At 38.1% G+C, this 22,335-nt stretch overlaps 1 protein-coding gene across 1 annotated transcript in view; it reads right to left on the minus strand.

The window, feature by feature from the left end:
* The window catches only part of DNAH8 (dynein axonemal heavy chain 8), a 504,073-nt gene that overhangs the window by 150,848 nt on the left and 330,890 nt on the right, over positions 1–22,335 (minus strand). The window contains exons 64-66 of the mRNA XM_036768363.1: positions 20,454–20,680; positions 17,842–17,960; positions 4,194–4,297 (exon numbers count right to left, since the gene is read on the minus strand). Coding sequence (XP_036624258.1) covers positions 4,194–4,297; positions 17,842–17,960; positions 20,454–20,680 — 450 coding nt within the window. The remainder of the gene's footprint in view (positions 1–4,193; positions 4,298–17,841; positions 17,961–20,453; positions 20,681–22,335) is intronic.

Genomic DNA, 22,335 nt, shown 5'->3' on the forward strand with positions numbered 1-22,335 from the left:
GGAGGTCCGAAAGATCACTGAAGAAATTATTACCTTAAAAATTGAATTGGAGCAAGTGGAAGCTAGTGACTTGATGAGAAATCAAGATATTATAAAACAGAACCAAAAGAATGAAAAAGTGGGAGACAATGTGAAATATCTCAATGGAAAAACCACTGACCTGGAAAACAGATCCAGGAGAGATAATTTAAAAATTATTGGACTACGTGAAAGCCATGATCCAAAAAAAGCCTAGATATCATCTTTCAAGAAATTATCAAGGAGAACTGCCCTGATATTCTAGAGCCAGAGGGTAAACTAGAAATTGAAAGAATCCACCAGTTACCTCTTAAAAGAGATGCCAAAAAGAAAACTCCTAGGGATATTGCCACCAAATTCCAGAGCTCCCAGATCAAGCAGAAAATACTGCAAGCAGCCAGAAAGAAACAATTTGAGTACTGTGGAAACACAATCAAGCTAACATAACATCTAGCAGCTTCTACATTAAGAGATCAAAGGGCTTGGAATACGATATTCCAGAGGTCAATGGAGCTAGGATTAAGACCAAGAATCACCTACCCAGCAAAACTGAGTATCATGCTCCAAGGCAAAACATGGACTTTCTATAAAATAGAACACTTTCAAGCTTTCTCAGTGAAAAGACTAGAGCTGAATAGAAAATTTGACTTTCAAACACAACAATCAAAAGAAGCATGAAAAGGTAAACAAGAAAGAGAAATCATAAGGGACTTACTAAAGTTGAACTGTTTTGTTTACATTCCTGCATGGAAAGATGATGTGTATAATTCACAAGACCTCAGTATTAGGGTAGCTGAGGGGAATACACATACATACATACATACATACATACATACATACATACATACACATACACACACACATATAGACAGAGGGCACAGGGTGAGTTGAATATGAAGGGATGATATCTAGATAAATAAAATCAAATTAAGGGATGAGAGAGGAATATATTGAGAGAGGGAGAAAGGGAGAGATAGAATGGGCCAAGTTATCTTGCATAAAAGTGGCAAGAAAAAGCAGTTATGTAGGAAGGGAAGAGGAGCAGGTGAGGGGGAATGAGTGAATCTTGCTCTCATCAGATTTGACCTGAGGAGGGAATAACATACACACTCAGTTGGGTATCTTACCCCACAGAAAAGAAGGAGGAAGAAGATAAAAAAGGAGGGATGATAGAAGGAAGGGCAGATGGGGAGGAGGTAATCAAAAACAAAGACTTTCCAAAAGGGACAGGGTCAAGGGATAAAATTGAATAAAGGGGGATAGGTTAGGAAGGAACAAGATATAATTAGTCTTTCACAATTAGAGTACTGTGGAAGGGTTTTACATAATGATACGCATGTGGCCTATGTTGAATTGCTTGCCTTCTTAGGGAGGGTGGGTGGGGAGGAAAGAGGGGAGAGAATTTGGAACTCAAAAGTTTTAAAAACAGATGTTCAAAAAAAGTTTTTGCATGCAACTAGGAAATAAGATATACAGGCAATGGGGCATAGAAATTTATCTTGCCCTACAAGAATGTAAGGGAAAAGGGAGTGGGGTGACAGAAGGGAGGGGTGACTGGGGAATGGGGCAACCAGAATATATGCCATCTTGGAGTGGGGGGGAGGGTAGAAATGGGGAGAAAATTTGTAATTCAAAGTCTTATGAAAATCGATGCTGAAAACTAAATATATTAAATAAATAATTTTTTTTAAAAAGTGGATTCTTTTAATTTCTATTTTGCCCTTTGGTTGTGATATATCAGGGCAGTTTTCTTTGATAACTCCTTGAAAGATGTTGTCCAAGCTTTTTTTCTTTATTGATCACGACTATATAATTCTTATATTATCTCTCCTGAATGAGTTTTCTAGGTCAGTTGTTTTTCCAATGAGAAATTTAACATTTTCTTCTCTTACTTTTTTACTTTTGTTTTATTGTATCTTGATGTATTATAGATTGATTAGTTTCCAATTGTTCAATTCTAATTTTTAAGGAATTATTTTCTTTGGTGAGCTTTTGTACTTCCTTTTCCATTTGGCCAATTCTATTTTTTAGGGAGTTATTTCCCTCAGCAAATTTTTGTATTATCTTTTCTCATATTATTGACTTTTTTCATGGTTCTCTGCATTACTCTTATTTCTTTTCCCAGTTTTTCTTCTACTTCTCTAATTATCTTTTTAAAATCTTTTCAAAAGATCCTCCAGGAATTCTTTTTGGACCTGAGACCAAACTACGTTTTTCTTTGAGGCTTAACACATGGCCATGTGTTCACTATTGACGTCTTCTAAGTTTAGGCCTTGATCCTCGCTATCACCATAGTAACTTTCTATAGTCAAGTTCTTTTTCTTTTGTTTATTTTTTGCTCATTTTTTTTTCTGCCTTTTTGTGACTTGGAGTTTTTATGTGGAAGTTGGGTTCTAGTCCTAAACCTTCTCAAGCTTTTTTTGCTGGGGCTCTAGGTCTCACTGCCAGCTTTTACCAGGCTTCAGGACTTAGATGCTTGCTTTCTTTGGAGGGCAGGCTTCCCTTCTGGCTTGTACTGGGGGAGAGGGCTCCCTGTTGGTTTCCTCTGTGTGTGGGGTTTAACTGTTGACCTGCTCCAGGGGTGGGGCCTTGCTGCTGGGTTGCTATGGAAACAAGGTTTCTCTGCTGGTAGGCTCCAGAAGTGGTCTTGCTGTTGGCCAGCCCAGGTGCAAGACTTTACTACTGGTCAGCAACGGGGTCAAGGCCTTACTGGTTGCTTGTGCTAGGGGTAGGGTCACTGGTGTTGGGTCCTGCTGCATGGCACAGACTGCTCACTTGCATAGGGGGCTGATGGTTTGCAGAAAGGCAGGGCCTCACTGGTTGATTGGCCCAGGCTTGGAGCCTTGCTGCAGGCCCTCTACTGTGAGGCTGGCTGCTGCTGCTGCTCCTGGACTTCACTCCCTTCCCACTTCAGTGAGACAGACCTTTCCTACCAGGCTGCTAAGCTGCTTTTCTGCTCCTAGCGAAATTTTGAAGTGGTTTCCTTGTTCTTTGGAGGAGAATTTGGGAGAGTTTTAGAGGGTTCCTTCCTCACTCAGACATCTTGGCACTGGAAGTGTTTTTAATTATTTAAAGGGCCAACATCTGGGGGATAGATTTATGCTGGGCAGAGGCAGAGAATAAAACTAGGACCAACAGGCAGAAATGCAGAGAAATAGCTTTTTTGCTTATTGCAAGAAGTTTCTAGCCATTAAGCCTGTCCAGGAACAGAATAGACTTTCTAGTGAAGTAGTAGTACATTTCTTGTCACTGAATGTATGTTTCATAGCTGTTGGATGACACCTACATGTCATCCAAAATACTGTAGAGGACCTTCCAGCAGAGGGTAGGAGGTTGGGCTCAGGAGCCCTTTGCCTCCATGGCTCTCATTTAAGCCTTCCCACAAACCTTGAAGGAAGGAGATAGTACAAATATCACCCTTCCTCCTCCTCCGCTCTCCCTTTCTAAACTCAGCCTGTGATTTCATTGGTTTATAGGAAGCTCCTGGTAAAGAACTTCCTTTAACAATTGAGAGATCAGCAAGTTCTCTATCTTGAGCAACTTAGTTGAGAAGGTGAGGGGTTATGTGACTTGCCTAGGGTCACGCAGCCAGTATGTACTAGAGGTGGGAGTTGATATTGTTATCTTCCTGTCTCCAAGGACAAGCCTCTTATCACTATTCCCTACTGCCCATTATCCACATCTTGCAGATGAGGAAACTGAGGCTCAAAGAGGTTAAGTGATTTACCCAAGGTCACACAGATAGTAAATATTAAGGCCAGCTAGACCTGACTCTAGATCTAGATCTTCAAGTTCAAAGATTTCACCTTTCAAAGTCTCAGACAATAAGGGTACAATATTTTCCATGGAAAACAGAGTAGTCAAATATGGCAGAGAACTCAGAGAAAAGAAAAGCCAGAATAGGATACAGCAGGGAAGAAGACTTTAGACTAGAAGAACCTAATATAGCCTTAGTTTTTGTTTGGGTAGTGGAGACTGTAGGCATATAAGAAAAAGCACTCATAGATCCAGTCTAGAGAAGACTGTAATACATTTAAGATTATATACTGATATAAATAAAAATATGTAGAGATCTTCATGACCAGGACTTGGCATTTGTACACTATTTTTCATAAAAATTTGGATATTTTTATTTGTTAGCAACATCATAACTGTTATCATCTTAGTTAACTCACTTCATCCGCCTTTGCAGAAGCCACTTCTAATTCCTTCTCCTTTACTGCAAGATCTTGTGATAGCTGAGCAACAGATTCACTTGCCTCCATCAGCTTACTTAACCCTTGGGAAATATAATTAAGCAATTTACATACATATATATATATACTTGTATATACATTTATATACGTATATATATATATACTTATATACATATATGTATATATATATATGTATACCCACACATATCCCTTTACATATGCATATAATTGTTGGATCTATGCTTTATGAAAGAAAACTTAAAGGCCAAAATGAACAATGTTGAATGACAAGAAAGGATTATAACAGAAGATCACAGATACACTTCTTGTCAGATAATTGCCCCCATTCTACTCTAGCCTCTTCTTATGTCAAGCTGTAATCTCAGATTATTGAGATGAGAAAATAAACTGAGCCTTATTACAGAATACCAAATGAAATGCCTTCTGAAAATACCAATCTAAGCTCTATGACTTTTTGAGAGACCCAAAGTCCCAAAATGTCCAATAATCATTTCTTACATTCACCTTAGGTAAATTATAGACATTTTGAAGGGTTAAAGGTCTCTCATTCATTTCACTCCTCCATGATTCATCTCAGTGAAGCCTCACCAATATAGCTTCATATTGTGGTTGGTTAATGTGTTGGCTTGATACTGAGTGTGCCATCTTGGAGGGAGGATTTTTATAACTTGTTTTCAAACAACATTATAAAAATGAGTAATTTTTGAAAGAGTTAATAACTCTGGTCAATACACTGACCAAACTTGATTCCAGAGAAGTGAACAGGAAGCACTCTCTCCACTGTCTGACCAAGAAGGGACAGGCTCATTGTGCAGAATGAGATGTATATTTTTCTATATAAGTCAATGTGGAAACTTGTTTTGCTTGATTCTGCAAAACAAAGATTTTGGGTTTTTTTGGGGGGAGATGAGAGAAAACATAAAAGCTTGTTGTTAATTTAAAAAATAAAACTAAACTTAAAAAGAAACAAATTATCACTGTTAGTCATCACTATCTATTTCCATTGCAGTGTTTCTCTAGAATAGACCCTTTCATAACTCCTCTATTGTTGCCAGTAACATGAAATCCTCAAAAGTGGAGATTACTTTTCTTTCTTTTTTTTTGGTCTTTGATCTGTCAAGGTGGAAAATTAAGGTAAACTGAGGCACAAAGTTTCAAGCACATTTATTGGTAAGGCTAGTGATGACCAATAAAAGGAGTCTCTCAAATCAGTCAGTCAAAAGGCCACAGGGTGTGGCTTACTAGCCTTCATATAGTTTTGGGAAGTACAAGAGAACCAAGAACAGTAAGCATAAAACAATATGATTAGTCACAAAGTCTGAAGTATCATAGATGATGGAAAACAATATGATTGGATAGAAGTCAGGAATGTAGGGCTAGCAAAAATCCCTACTTCCCTTGTCAGTCATCTTGATTTTTGTCTTGCCACTGGACTTTGATGACTTTGGAAGAGAAAGTGAGGCTCACAACTTTTCACAACTCTGCCTCACTTAAATACAATTTAAGTGCAAGTCAAGAAATCTCTATGCCATGTCATTGGTCTTCAAAAACAAAGGATGAACAACAACAATTATCTTGGTGATATGGAAAGCTCATTGGTGATGTCCACCTTCACTGTTAGTTGGAGTTACAGTGATAACAGTCCAGATTTTCTTGAAGGACAGTCAGTGTTGCAGAGATAACCTTGCAAGGCTTATTAGAATGACAACAGATCTCCCTTAATTGTACATAGGCAGTTATGGAGACAATATATTTCTTTGAATTAAGGTAATTTATGGGACAACTTAGCTCAGCGAGGGAAAAAAACTTCTGAACTTAACTCACAGACAAATAAACATGGGTTAGGCAATTCTAAAACATATTGGGGATGATACAGAATAGAATCAATTACAAAATGTAATCAGAACAAACTTGACTTTCTCAGATCTCTAATGTTTAGCACATTTTGTTTATTGAAATAATTTTCATTCATATTTGAAGACAAAATTCTGATGCTGTTAACCACATGTACATATGTGAGTGTAAATACCTATTCATTTCTATACCGTTTGCATGTAAAAATTAAGTGTAGTAGGGGTTAAAAAAAGTGTAGTTGGTTTTATAATCAAACACGACATTAATAAAGACACCAGGGGGTGCCATTAACTAATACAGTACATGACTATGCTAAGGGCTAAGTTCCCTATAACAAGTTCCTCCCCTTCTGTTGAGCACACTCCTCAAAACCAGAGAACATTCTAGGGCAATGGACAAACAAGAAAAGAGATCCTTCTGTTCTGATATCAAGAATCAGCATGGTCACTAAAATATGTTTACTAGGAAAGGGAAGAAAAGACTACTTTTACAAAACAATTGTTTTATTCATTTTTTAACCTATTCAAGGTGATTATATTTGTAGATTTTTATCTTTGTTATTTTAGGGTTTGTCATTTAAATGGTTGAAATCAGAAATTTTGTAAATATTAACAGATAATTATGAGTTAAGTGATAAAGGAAAAGTTCCCTTTTTCTATCTTTGAAAACAATGCTTTAAAGGCTTAATTCTGTTCAAATTCCTCAAAATACTAGCTCTCACTAAAATTTAGCTTTCCTACTTATTCTGAGAATAGAAAAAAATTTGACTTTTCAGGACCAAATAGGCATGTAAATGATTTACCAGCTTCTGTGATTTGATGATGTGTTACTTCTTCCCCTTTTTCATTCTGTGTGACCCTTGTCCACTCAGGGAACCTTCCCCACATGCTGGGGCCCTTTCTCTAGATCTCCAGACATTGGTTGGATAAACATGCTCATGTGGGTTTTCCATTGATTTCCCCTTATTTTTGCTATATGACCAGAAGACTTGCTTTTCTGATCACACACTGTTATGGCAATCAGACTTGTTACTGTTCTTCCCTTTTGGGATGCTAAGACTTTTATCAAGTATCCCCTTTGTTTGAATTGGTGGGAAACATTTTGCTGTCTTTGTTTTGGAGTATTTCTCAGCACTGAGGCAATCAGGAGTCATTGACTTGTTTTGTATATGATGTGATCACACACCAAGCCTGGGTGAGGTCTGTTGCAACAATTCAGCTAGCAGCTGCTGTGGGGGTGAAAAAACAACACAAGCCCAACAACAAGAATGCTACGAGCCCAGGTTCTTTTGATCTGCTTTACTAAGGAAAGCAATGTTTAGGGATTAACAATCTTACTTTAATCCAACATACAAATATCATTCACTCAGCTCAGGGGGAAAAGCCAGCACCCTGAGCTTCAGAGCAAATACAAACAGAGCAAATAAACACGAATCAACACACAGATTTCTGTCTGACAAAATCACAACATACAGTTGCCAGAGAAGCATCAACATCAAAGCCTGGGAGCTAATAACATAGGCTGGCCTACAGTCACATACCACTCCTGCTGTGGCTCAGAGCTCCAAAAGATAAAGCCAACCTCTGCATTTATATATCTTGTTCAGAGTCAAAGGTGAGTCACACATGCGACTCACCACATGACCTAAAATCATCACAAAAATTTGACTTAAACGTGGTCTAAAAGCTGCTGATGTCACAAACATGTCACTCAAACCCATGTAAACTAGGCTTTCCCTTGAGGCAAGGAGGTCATCAAGGACTCCTAATTTAATCAAGGAAACTAAGGTCAAACTCTTCAAGGGCACTTGGTTGAATAAGTGCTAAGAGCCCATCTTGATTCCCAATACAAGGTCAGAGCCCTCAGGGTTCTGTACTGGATATAACTGAGGGGAGCTTGGTGTTTGACTATTGGGACTCACTCATGGAAAGAGTGTTGAGACTCTGTGTGAGCTGTGTAACTGCCCCCTGGCTTTGCTAACCCATTGGTTCTTCTCTGCTAACTATGAGCTGTGATTTGAATCAGACAAGGTTGTTGATGTTTGTAATTTCTGTTTGTATTTGCCTTGAAGTTCAGAGGGCTGATCTTTTCCCCCTACTAAGTGGATAATATATGTATGTTTAATTAAACTGAGATTGTTAACCCCTCAATGTTGCTTTCCTTAGAAAAGCAGATCAAAGAACCTGTGTATCAAAGAACCCTCTGTATGCTGGTTGTTATGGGTCTTACACAGCCACAGTAGCTGCTAGCAACATTGTTGCTACACACACCCCAGGTAGCTCTTATGTCATGTCTCTGTGTCCACCTACCATTGAACTCCTTGTTGTCATGGGCTAATCTGCAACTTTAATTCAATTTAATCCAATCAATCAGAAAACATTTATTTTTAAGATTAATTTATTTAGTTACAACATTGATTTCCACAAGATTTTGAGTAACAAATTTTCTCCCCCTCTCTACCCTCCTCCCCACCCCAAGATGGCATGTATTCTGATTGCCTCTTTCCCTAGTCTTCCCTCCCTTCTATCACCCTATTCCCTGCCCCCCCCTGCCCCATTATCCCCTTTCTCCTTACTACCTTGTAGGGCCAGATAGATTTCTATACCCCACTACCTGTATATCTTATTTCTCAGTTGCATGTAAAAACAGTTTTTAACACTTGTTTTTAGAACTTTGAGTTCCAAATTCTGTCCCTTCTTCCCTCCCCACCCACCCTCCTTGAGAAGGCAAGCAATTTAATATAGGTTATACATGTATCCTTATGCAAAACACTTCCATAATAGACATATTGTGAAAGACTATATTTCCCTCTATCCTATCCCATCCCCCATTTATTCTATTTTTTCCTTTGACCCTGTCTCTTTTCAAAAGTGCTGCTTTTGACTACCCCCTCCCCCAATCTGTCCTCCCTTTTATCATATCTACCCCTCCCCCCGCCTTATATCCTTCTCCCCTACTTTCCTGTATGGTAAGATACCCAATTGAGTGTGTATGTTATTCCCTCCTTAAGCCAAATACAATGAGAGTAAAATTCACTCATTCCCTTTCACCTCCCCCCTCTTCCCTTCCATTATAACAGCTTTTTCTTGCCTCTTTTATGCAAGATAGTTTACCCCAATCTATCTCTCCCTTTCTCCTTCTCCCAATATATTCCTCTCTCACCCTTTAATTTGATTTTATAAAAGCCCTTTGATCCACTAATGTAGAAGCTGCTAGATCTTGTATTATGCTGATTATGTTTCCACAATACTCAAATTGTTTCTTTCTGGCTGGCAATATTTTCTCCTTGACTCCCATGGGAGAAATAAAAGCACAAACAGGGAGAAACAGGATGAATAAAAAGACACAGATAGTAATCATAACTGTGAATGTGAATGGGATGAAGTCAACCATAAAACGGAAGCAGATACCAGAATGGATTAAAAACCATAATCCTACAATATGCTGCTCACAAGAAACAAATTTGAAACAGGGGGATACACACACGGTAAAGGTAAAAGGCTGGAGTAAAATATATTGTGCTTCAGCTAAAGTAATAAAAGCAGGTGTAGCAATCCTAACCTCAAAGCAAAAGTAAAGACAGATTTAATTTAAAGAGATAAGGAAGGATACTACATCCTGCTAAAAGGCACCATAAACAATATCATTGTTTAACATATATGTACCAAGTGGTATGGCATGCAAATTCTTAGAGGAGAGGTTAAGGGAGTTAGAGGAAGAAATAGACAGCAAAACTATAAAAATGGGGGACCTCAACCTCCCCCTCTCTGAACTTGGTAAATCTAACCTCAAAATAAATAAGACATTAAGGAGGTGAATAGAATTTTAGAAAAGGCAGATATGATAGACCTCTGGAGAAAACTGAATGGGGATAAAAAGGAATATACTTTCTTCTCAGTGGCACATGGCACATACTCAAAAACTGACCATGTACTAGCGCATAAAACCTCACAATCCAGTGCAGAAAGGCAGAAGTAGTCAATGCATACTTTTCAGATCACAGTGCAATAAAAATCATTTGTAATAAAGAACCATGGAAAAATAAGCTAAAAATTAATTGGAAACTAAATAATCTAATTCTAAAGAATGAGTGGGCCAAAGAACAAATCAGAAAACAATTAATAACTTCATTCAAGAGAATGACAATAATGAGACAACATACCAAAATGTATGGGATGCAGCAAAAGCAGTTCTTTGGGATTTTTTCAAGAGGCAATTGCCAGATTCTTTCAATTTCTATTTTATCCTCTGGTTCTAGAATATCAGGGCAGTTTTCCTTGATAATTTCTTGAAAGATGATGTGTAGGCTCTTTTTTTGATCATGGTTTTCTGGTAATCCAATAATTTTTAAATTATCTCTCCTGGATCTATTTTCCAGGCCAGTGGTTTTTCCGATGAGTTATTTCAAATTGTCTTCTATTTTTTTCATTCTTTTGATTCTGTTTTATAATTTCTTGATTTCTGATAAAGTCATTAGCTTCCATTTGCTCCATTCTAATTTTTAAGGAATTATTTTCTGCAACTGAGCTTTTGGACCTCCTTTTTCCATTTGGCCAATTCTGTTTTTAAGGCATTTTTCTCCTCATTGGCTTTTTGGATCTCTTTTGCCATTTGGGTTAGTCTATTTTTAAGGTGTAATTGTCTTCTCCATTTTCTGGGTCTCTGTTAGCAAGCTGTTCACTTGTTTTCTATGATTTTCTTGTATCCCTCTCATTTCTTTCCCCAATTTTCCTCTACTTCTCTTACTTGATTTTCCAAATCCTTTTTGAGTTCTTCCATGGCCTGAGACCAATTCATACTTTTCTTGGAGGCTTTTGATGTAGGTTCTTTGACTTTGTTGACTTCTTCTGGCTGTGTGTTTTGATCTTCTTTGTCACCAAAAAAAGGTTCTATAGCCTGAGTCTGAGTCCTCTTACCCTGCCTGCTCATGTTTCCAGCCAACTACTGGACCTTTGAGCTTTTTGTCAGAGTATGACTACTTTTAGAATGGAGAGTGCTTTGTCCCAAGCTTTAGGGGCCTTGCGCTGCTGTTTTCAGAGCTACTTCTACTCCACAGTCACCGCAAGCTCTGCCACACCAGCGCTACTCCTCCACCAAGAACTGCCAACCAGGCCTGTGACCCAGGGCAAAGCAAGAGAACCCTGCCTCTGTGCCAGCAAAGTAATCCCCGTACTCCAGCTCTGATCTGCTGCTTGATTCCTCGCACTGGGTGGGCCTGGGGCTGGAAGCAGATGTGGCTGGAACTCTGGAAGCAGCTGCAGGAGCTTCCTGCTGCTGCCACTGTGCCACTTCTGCTGTCCCCAGGGCTGGGGCTGGACCACACACTTTTCTCACTCAAATTCAGCAGTTTTCCCACTAACCTGCTCCACTGTCTTTGGCATTTGTGGGTTGAGAAGTCTGGTAACTGCTCAATGATTCAGGGCCCTGAGGCCTGCTGTGCCCAGTCTACTCTGCCCTGGTCTGTCCTAACCCTAACCCTAATGTGGCCCACATTGGGCTGGGGTCTGCTCCCAGCACAGTGCGACACCCCCTTCCCAGTGACCATCCAGGCCATCTTGGGCTGGAAACTTGTTTCCATGTTATTTCGTGGGTTCTGTAGCTATAGAATTTGTTCAGAGTCATTTTTTACAGCTGTTTGGAGGGATCTGGGGGACAGTTTAAGTGAGTACCTGTTTTCCAGCTGCCATCTTGGCTCCATCCCCCAGAAGAAATATCTACTTTTTTATTCTTTTTTTCTAATTTGGTTTTGTTTTTGATTGATTGTACACAGATGGCTGACTTAGAAATGATTTTCATATCAGTAACCAATCTCCTATTTTTTAAGAGTATAATAATTTCATTTTTTTTGCTATATTATTTCAGGTTTTCCACATCCAGTGCCCCTTGACTGAAGAAACTATTTACAATTTTCCAACTGATAAATGGAACAAAGGATAAGAAATGGCAATTTTCAAAGGAAGAAATACAAACTATTAATAGCCATATGAAAAAGCATTCCAAGTCACCAATAATTAGAGAAATACAAATTGAAGCAACTCTGAGGCTCTATCTTACAACAAAAGCATTTATTACTATGTGCCAGGCATTGGATTAAAACCTGGGGATACCAAGAAAGGCAAGACATTCTCTGCCCTCAAGGAGCTCACAATTTAACAGAGGTGATAACATGCAAACAATTATATACAGGATAAACTGGAAATAGTCACAGAAAGGAGGCACTGCTGGACACTAACATGAGGGAAGATTGCTAAAGGCTTCTTGCAGGAGATGAGATTTTAGTTGAAACTTGAAGGAAGTTAGGGAAGCCATGAGATAGAGACAAAGAGGAGAATTCTAGGTAAAGAAGTAAGTCAGTAAAAATTGAGAGTTGGGAGATGGAGCCTTATTTTGGAAGAACAACAAGGAAGTTTGTGTCACTGGATTGGAGAGGAATAAGTTGTAGGAAGCCTGGAAAGGTAGGAAGGGCCCATAAGATTGGCAAAATTGACAAAAGATAAATGTTGGAAGGGATGCAGGAAAAAAGGTACATTTGTGAACTGTTGCTAGAGCTATGGATTGGTCTGGTCATTCTGGAAAGCAATTTGGAACTATAACCAAAAAGTTATTAAATTGTACGTACTCTGATCCAGTGGTACCACTACTAGGCCTACACCTCAAAGAGATTAACTAAAGAGGTTATGAAAAAGACCCATGCATACAAAAATCATTATAGCAGTTCTAAGAAGTACCCATTAATTAGTGAATGGCTGAACAAACTGTGGTATATGAATGTAATAGAATATCATTATGCTATAAACAATGATAAAAAGAGTAGTTTCACAGAAATTTGGGAAGGCTTGTAAGAATTGATACAGAGTGAAGTTGAGCAGAACCAGGAGGACAATTTATACAATACTCCTGAGTCATATATTCTACTCTGTCATTGTCAAATAAAAAAGTAGAATGGCAAAGGACATTTTGTATTTGTTTATTTGCTGGGTTTCCACATTCCACAAGGCACAGAATAAAAGCATGACTCACCCTAAGCCAATTTAACTCAATAAACATTTATTAAATGCCTACTATGTGCAGGGTACTGTGCTAAGTACTGGGGATACAAAATGAAGCCAAAGACAGTCCCTGTCTTTGAGGAGCTTACAATTTATTGAGGGAGACAACATGTAAACAAAGTATACAAAACACACAATTCATTGTTGTTTTTCAGTAATGTCCAACTCTATGTTTTCTTGGCAAAGATACTAGAGTGGTTTGCTCTCTCCTTCTCCAGCTCATTTTAGAGATGAGGAACTGCAGCAAACAAGATTATGTGACTTGCTCAGGCTCACACAGCTAGTAAGTGTCTGAAGCCAGATTTGAACTCAGAAGATGAGTGTTCTGACTCTAGACTCTGCACTCTTTCCACCACACAACCTAACCTAGCTGCCCCAAACAAGCTATATACAGGATAAACAGGAAATAATGAACATAGAAACAAAAACTATCGGAGTAGCGCTCTCTATAACCAAGAAAACACAGGTACTCCATCAGCCACCACCACACCACCCATATGTGGAACCATCAGTTACAGCAATGGAGAAGTTCTGAATGCTGTAGATAAGTTTACTTACCTTGGTAGTATACTTTCCAGGGATGTACACATTCATAATGAGGTTGATGCACACATTGCCAGAGCTAGCTCAGTGTTTGGGAGGCTCCAAAGGAAAGTATGGGAGAGAAGAGGTATTAGACTGACTACCAAGGTCTATAGAGTCATTGTGCTGACCTCATTGTTTTATGCCTGTGAAACCTGGACAGTATACCAGCGCCATTTCAGGAAACTGAATCACTTCCATTTGAGTCATGGGGAACGGCCAGAGAGAATGCTCAGAGCCTAGGGATCATGCGTCTTGCTTGTGCAATAGCCAAGAGGCCAGTGTCACTGAATTAAACAGCACACGTTGGGGAGTAAGGTATAAGATGATTGAAAAGGTAGGAGAGACTAGGTTATAAAGAGCCCAACAGAGCATCTTGTATTTGCTCATAGAAGCAACAGGAAGCCCCTGGAGTTTATCAAGTAGGAGAGGGGAGTGATCAGATCAGACTTGTGTTTGAGAAAAAAATCACTTTGGTAGCTGAATGGAGATAGCATTCCATTGCAATCATATAGCACAAATTGTTCAGTCATTCCCCAACTGATGGGCATCCCATCCATTTTAAATTCTTTGCCACCACAAAAAGAGCTACCAGAAATATTTTTGTACATATAGGTCCTTCTTCTCTTTTTTTGGAGAGGAGAAGGGAAGGCAATTTGGGTTAAGTGACTTTCCCAAGGTCACACAGCTAGTAAGTGTGTCAAGTGTCTGAGGCCAGATTTGAACTCGGGTCCTCCTGACTCCAGGGCCACCTAACTGCCCTAGTCCTTTTCCTCTAAAAAAATCTCTTTGGGATACAGACCTAGTAGTAGTATTGCTGGGTTTTATAGGTATGCATGGTTTTATAGCCCTTTGGGCATAGTTCCAAATTATTCTCTAGAATGGTTCAATCAGTTCATAACACCAACAGTGCATGTGCCACAATTTCCCCACATCACTCTAACATTTATCATTTTCCTTTTATGTCATATTAGCCAATCTGATAGGCACAGGGTGGTACCTCAGATTTGTTGTAATTCTTATTTCTCGAATCAATAGTGATTTAGAGCATTTTTTTATATGACTATTGATAGCTTCAATTACTATGCCTGAAAACTGCCTGTTTAAATTCTTTGACCATTTATTAATTGGAGAATGGCTTGCTCTTTTATAAATTTGACTCAAATCTCTACATATTTGAGAAATGAGGGCTTTACTAGAGAAACTTGCTATAAAATTTTTTCCACAGTTATAATGATTATTCTGCATTTCCCTCCATCCTATTTCCTCCCCCCCAATTAATCTTACTCTCTCTCCTTTCACCCTGTCCATTCTCAAAAGTATTTTCTTCGGACTACCTCCTCCTCCATTCCCCCTGCTTCCCCTTCTACTTTTATGAAGGGTAAGATAGATTTCTATACACAAATGAGTGTATGTTATTCCCTCTTTGAGCCAATTCCTATGTGAGTAAGGTTTAAGCATTTCTCTCCACTTTCCCCATCTTCCCCTTCACTGTAAAAGCTTTTTTGTGTCTCTTTTGTGTGAGATAATTTGCCCCATTCTACACCTCCTTTTACCTTTCTACTGGTGAATTCCTTTTTTATCACCCCTTCATTTTTTATATCATCCCACTATATTCAACTCATACCTGTACCCTCTATATATACTTCTTCTAATTGCCCTAATAATAATGATAAAGTTCTTAGGAACTACAAGCGTCATCTTCCCATGTAGGAATGTAAATAGTTTAACTTTATTGGATCACTTATGATTCCTTTTTTCTGTTTACCTTTTTATGCTTCTCTTTAGTCTTATATCTGAAAGTCAAATTTTCTATTCAGCTCTTGGCTTTTCACCAGGAATCCTTGAAAGTCCTCTCTTTCATTGAATGTCAATTTTTCCCCCAAAGGATTATACTAGTTTTGTTGGGTATGTGATTCTTGGTTGTAATCCTAGACCCTTTGCCTTCCAGAAATATCATATTCCAAGCACTTTGATCCTTTATTCTAGAAGCTGCTAAATCTTGTGTTATATTGTCTGTGGCTCTATAATATTTAAATTGTTTCTTTCTGGATGCTTGTAGTATTTTCTCCTTGACCTGTGAGCTTTGGAATTTGGCTACACTATTCCTGGGAGTTTTCATTTTGGGGTTTCTTTCAGGAGGTGATCAGTGGAATCTTTCAATTTCTATGTTACCCTATGGTTCTAGACTGTAAGGGAAGTTTTTCTTGATAATTTCTTGAAAGGTGATGTCTAGGCTCTTTGTTTGATTGTGGCTTTCAGGTAGTCCAATAATTCTTAAGTTCTGTCTCCTTGATCTCTTTTCCAGGTTAGTTGTTTTTCCAATGAAATATTTCAATTTTTTTCATTTTGGGGGGTTTTATTTTATTGTTTCTTGGTGTCTCATGGAGTCATTAGCTTCCACTTGCTCAATTCTACTTTTTAAGGAGTTCTTTTCTTCATTGAATTTTTGTACATCTTTTCCCACAGGGCCAATTCCCACAGGATTTTTGTGCCTCTTTTAGCATTTGGCCTATTCTGTTTTCAAAGGTGTTATTTTCTTCAGTACAATTCTGTGTCTTCTTTATCAAGCTGTTGACTTTTTTCATAATTTTCTTACATCACTCTCATTTTTTCCCCTAATTTTTCCTCTACCTCTCATTTGATTTTTTAAAAGCCTTTTTGAGTGCTTCCAGAAATACTTTTTGGACCTGAGACCAAGTCACATTTTTTTGAGACTTTGAGTGTAGCAGTTTTGACTTTGTTGTCTTCTTCTGAGTTTGTGTTTTAATCTTCCCTGTCACCACAGTAACTTTCTATGGTCAGGTTCCTGCTTTTTGTTCTTTCCTTTTTTCCAGCTTATTTCTTAACTTTTAGCTTCCCAGAGTGGAGGAGACACAGTCCCAAGCTTGAGGTCTTTTTTGTAGCTATTTTCAGAGATAGTTGTTGGGGTGGGGAGGGGCTGTATAAGTTGTCAGTTCTTTCAAAGTGGTATGATCTAAGAATAGATGTATTTACTACTCTCCTAGCCTGTGCTCTCCGATCTGTGAGAAAACACAAGCACTTTTTTCTGCCCTGGAACTGTGACCAGGGTCCCACTCCCCTGTAGCTGCAAGCTCTGTTTTGCTACCCTGGGACTGCGACCCAGATCCAAGTATAGGCAATGCAACAGGGTCTTGCATCCAGTACCAGTAAAGAGACCCCTACAGTGTCCCTCTGACCCCCTTACGATCTGTGGACTGAGAAACCCACCAGCTGCCTCTGATTCAGTTACCCTCAGGTCTGCTGTTTGTTTGCTGGGGTGTGGCCTGCACTGGTGCAGCCTGCATTGACTGAGCTCCACTCTCACCATGGTGCAATGGACCTTTCTTGCCAACTTTCTAAATTGTACTAGGTTGGAAAATAGTTTCACCTTGTCGTTTTGTTGGTTCAGTTGCTACAGAATTAATTTTGAGGTATTATTTAAAGTTGTGTCTGGAGGGGAATTTGGGAGAGCAGAGGTGAGTCCCTGCCTTTTCTCTACCATCTTGGCTCCACCCCTGTCCTCTTTCCAGGACACTTCAATTTCATTTTTTTCCTTTTGCCTGAATTTTAGTTAGAGCTATCAAGCACTTAGCCATATCAAACTGCCAACAAAAAATATAAATGAATTCAAATACAATGGAAAGAGTACTGTCTTGGGAGTAAGAGGACCTAGGTTCCAGTCCTGCCTCTGTCATTTCTTACCTGTGTCATCTTAGACAAGACTCTTTGAGCTTCAGTTTTTTTCATAAGTAAAATAAGGAATTAGACTTGATACCCTCTGAGATACTTTCTACCTGTGAACCTAGGATCCCACTTTAATGAACACTTTGTGAACTGCAGGACTGGTGCTTATGAATTTTTGGCCACAAAGTCATAATGAACCCTGCCTTGTATCATTACTTTTGAGGGTAGGAGAAATGGCTTAGAAGTTGAACTTTCTTGTTGCTCTAATTTAAATAATAGCCTAGAGTTTTGTTATAAATAAAGAACACATGTTAAGAGCATCCCACTAATAAAGCCATTTAGAATATGAATCCCAACCTGATGCACAAGGGATTTTCAACCAGAACTTCACCCAAAGAGCAGGAACTTTTCTCTAAACAGACTAGCGTTCTTACCTATGTTCATTCGTTCAGCTTGATCATTAATGTATTTCAACTTTTCAGCATAGATATTTTTATAGCCATTTACAAAAGAGAGATAAGATTTGGGTGTCACATGTGCTCTTCGCCTATACCTAAAAAGTACAATATATAAAATTATATTTATGTCTATCATTTTAGTGTGAACTTTTCACACTTTTGATATACCATCATCATCATTATTATTACCATTCATTTTATCTTAATTCAACTGATGATCTTATCCCCCTGAACAACTTATTATTATTTCTTGTTTTCACTTTTTTTCCACTTGTGGCAGATTATTTTGGCTGCTGACCTTCAATAATCCTTTAGCCCAATAGGTCCCCAAAATATGATTCAATATTCCTGAGGTCAAAACTATCTTCATAATAATATTAAAACTTTTTTATTTCTCATATAGTGAATATCTATAGATATAACAAACACAAAGAACAACTCTTTGGGGAAAGTTCTCAATCATTTTTAAGATCCTAAAGGAATCCTGAGTCCAAAAACTTTGAGAAACCCTGCTTTTTACCATAAAAAAATGCATCCTTCTCCCTGAATCTCTGAGGTATAGCTTATCACTGGTCATTACACACTTCTGTTCTGCTCCTTTGAGTGCAGAGGGCTAAAGATGAGGGCTAGACTTCCTGAGGTCACAAGTTTCACTACCACTGAGTTGGTACAAATATCAATGACCTAGACAGATGAGAAGAAGTCATTACTATTTTCCATGGTGAAAAAAAAAAATGTGTTATTCTTTTTTCTATAAAGGGGATGCCATTGATCCAGTGGCAGCAAAATACACTTTTTGAGTCATTTCTCCAATAAAGGAGAGAATTTTGTGCTAGGTAGCCCCAGGCCCCCTCAGAGGTCTAGAGAGGTTAAAGCCACTTCTAGCTCATGAGGTCCTTAACCATATTAAAATAATGAGGGTTCATTAAAAAAAATTGGTCACCACCACCAGCAACAAAAGGAAATAATTGTATTTCTAAAAAATTAATGATTTTCTAGGATTTTTTCTATAAAAAATGCACTTATTATTATTGAGGAAAAATTCATCCTTTGGGAAATATCAGAGTTTCTATTAAGTTGTATTATACTGATTGCCATGAAGACATTCTTGTTGAAAAGGTAATATAGTTAGTTCTTAACCTCCTTTTTTGAGCTTGAGTTCTAGAATAAATGGCTCTTCTAGTACTCTCTTTGACTCTTAAGTGGTCCACATATTCTCACTCAAGATCTTCTTGGAAATAAGTAGCACACAAGGTGTGTAGGGCTGTAGGCTGTGGCCATGAACCAAAAGTAGCCTTTTTCGAAGAGGTTAATCCTTTGACCTTTATCTCATTTACATGAGCTTCTAACTGATTGAACTAGTCAACCACAGGCATCCTATAGTCATTTTATAACTAAATAGAATGAAATTTATTAACAAAAAATAAAAGGGCTTTCTGCCATATAGAAGAAATTCCAGTTCAAAAAACCAAACTCTATAAAATTAGTCTACTTATCGTGTAATGCTTTTCAGCCTTACAGTTTTAAGAAGGTTGCATTAGAATTTTTGTGAATATAAGAAGTAATCATAATAGCTGACATTCACAGATTATTTTCAAACTACAGAATACTTTATATCTATTATTTCATTTAAATCTCAGCACACTCTTGGGAGGTAAGTAGGGCAAGCGTTCTTATTTAATTTCACAAATGAGGAGGCTGAGATACCCAGGTTAAGTGACTTGCCTAGGGTCTGAGGTAAAAGGTGGAACTGAAGGCAGAAAATGGGGTTTTGGACCCTGTCTCTCTACTGTTACCCACGAGGATGAAAAAATCTTTATATACAGAGTTTTTGAAGGGTAGGATAATTTTTTTTAATTTATTAAGAATGGTCTGGACATGTCACTGGCTACACAAGATGAGATAACACACTTGAAGTACCAAAGAGTTTTGTAAACCTTAAGGCATTGCAAAACTAGCTATTATTAGTGACGTAGACTAGATAACTTCTGGATGGCAATTTTAGCTTTTGAATAAGGACTCACATTTGTTAGTCTTGAATATTTCATACTATGTTCTGAATGAGTTCTATTTTTTACAGAGGTAAGATATACATCTTAGCATTTTCAAGTTATCTCTAACACTTAGGGAATGTGAGTTTCTCTCAGTTAACTTGCATTTTATTTTATTAAGTACTTGACATGAAATAATTTATGAGTGAAAGCAAAATTAAAATTTCCTCCAAGCATAAGGCAATGTAAAAAAAGTGAATTTCTTAGAGCAAAATAAATAAAACATTTTAAAAAACAAACACGATTATTTTGCAAATTTTCAAAATAAATTTAAGTAAATAAAATGATTCATTAGGCATCTGTTATTTGGGGGCCAACATAGTTACTTTAAAAAAAACCTGTTTAATTATCTTACATTGTTAATCTGTTGTCACTAGAAAATCAAAGAGAATTTCAATACAGCTAGGAATCCGTACTCAATCAATGAGAAGTATAATTTATGGGAATGTATATTCCATTCCTAAATAGACTCTTCCTTTTAAGTGGCAATATATTTTTTCATGATTCTGTTAACCATCATATTTGCATAAATATTACCTTTGGAAGTAATTTTCACAGCCTTCTGAAACCATATCGTGAAAAAGGCCCATTGTTTCTACAACTTGTCTTTTAGTTTCATGAGAACAGACGATATTATATTCCAAAAGGAAATAAGAGGCTACAGCAACCAAAGCCTCCCTAGGCCAGCGACTAAACCAGTCCATAGTGCAACCTGATATAAGGCCAGGGAATTTTAAAGAACGTGCACGAAACTTCTCACCAACCTATTAATAAAAATAGCAATAATAAGGGAATATTAGAGCTAGCTTAGTAAGATCATGTTATTATAACATCTAGTCCTGTAGCAATGTGATGTGGCTTCCAAAGAAGCAATTATAATCTTAGGTTGTGTTAGTAGTATATTATCCAAATAAAAATAGGAATAATCCTACTACACTCTCTTAGACCATATATGGAATCTTGTTTATATTGTAGGCATTGCATTCTAAGAGAAATATTGATAAACTAGGGAATCTTCAGAAGAGGGTGGTGAATGGTGAATGAATTAAGATATATTTTTTTCTGGGAAAGAGAACCCTTAGGGAGGCAAATTATAGCCTTCCTCAAATATTTTAAGGACTTTCTTGTGGTAGAAATCTTATACTTAATTATGTCTTACTTATACTTAGTTATGTTTGACTTTAAGATACAATGCACAGAGAGCTGGCTATGGGGTCAGGGAAACCTAGGTCTAAGTCCTGTCTCTGTATGTATCATCTGTGGGACTCCCAACCTGTCCTTTAATCTCCAATTTTCTAAGACTTCATGATGCACAGAAGTTACTAGTCTGAACTGGTAAAGGGAGTTTCTTCCTTTGGGACATACTTAAGCCAAAGAAATCACAGGTCCTTTCTCTAACCCTGTCCTGTGTAACTCTACAGTATACCATGTGGAGTCAGTGGGTGTCACTTAACACTAACAGAGGGTTTTGTCTTTTGATAAAAAAACACTGTACAAAATAATGGAAACACTTCCCAGGGATGTTGTAGAGGGTATTTTTTCTCCTTTGGGTGGAAAGTTGAGCCAATGCCTTCTATGAGCTTTTCTAATTCTTTGGATTCAGTGATTGCTGGCAAGTCAATAAATGCTCTAGGCAAATCATCCATAGTGTATCTTGCTATGTTATGACTCCTTTTTTATTATCAATTTTTTGTAGGGTGGGATCTGGACTCATAAGTACATGTGTGTGGGAAGAATCCCACTGTAGAAACTCCCTCTACTGATTAATTTCATCATATTCAACAAGTATTTATTAAATATTTTCTATGTTCCAGTCACTGTGAAAGGTGCTGGGGATACCGTGAGAAAAATGAAAAAGTCCCTTCCCTCAAGGATCTTACATTCTATTGGGCTAATAAAATATGAATGCAGATAGACAGGTGAATATGAGATGTGTGCAAAGTAAATGGAATGATTAAAATAATACCTTAGGGTGAATGCACAGTGGCAAAAGTAAACAAGAGTTGGGGCAGATCAGTGGTCTTCTTGGGACAACCAGAGAAGATCCAAAGAAAGATTCCAGGATGGAGGTTTGGCCAGAGCTAAGAGTAAACAATTCCAGGCTAGCTTTGCTCAAACAGCATGGCAAGGCCTGGAGGAAGCTGGGTTGGGAGGTATCCTTGACCTCAGCCACAGGAACTTTCACCTCCCAGACAGTGGGGGGTGTCAGGCATCTGAGCAGGGAAAGATTAAGCGAACTTATGCTGACAAAGAACACCAGGTCTAGCTGTGCTGCCAAGATGTGGTCCTGGGTGAGAAGGAACCAGCACATTCATGGTGAGTGTAGAAGCAGTGGGGTGGGGATGTTGTTGGCTGTGGGTACTTACAGGAGAGCTGAGGTCTTTGGCTTGGTTCCAGAACAGAGGGGAAAACTAAAGGT

The sequence above is a fragment of the Trichosurus vulpecula genome, chromosome 7, assembly GCF_011100635.1.
Source record: "Trichosurus vulpecula isolate mTriVul1 chromosome 7, mTriVul1.pri, whole genome shotgun sequence".
Lineage (NCBI taxonomy): Eukaryota > Metazoa > Chordata > Mammalia > Diprotodontia > Phalangeridae > Trichosurus > Trichosurus vulpecula.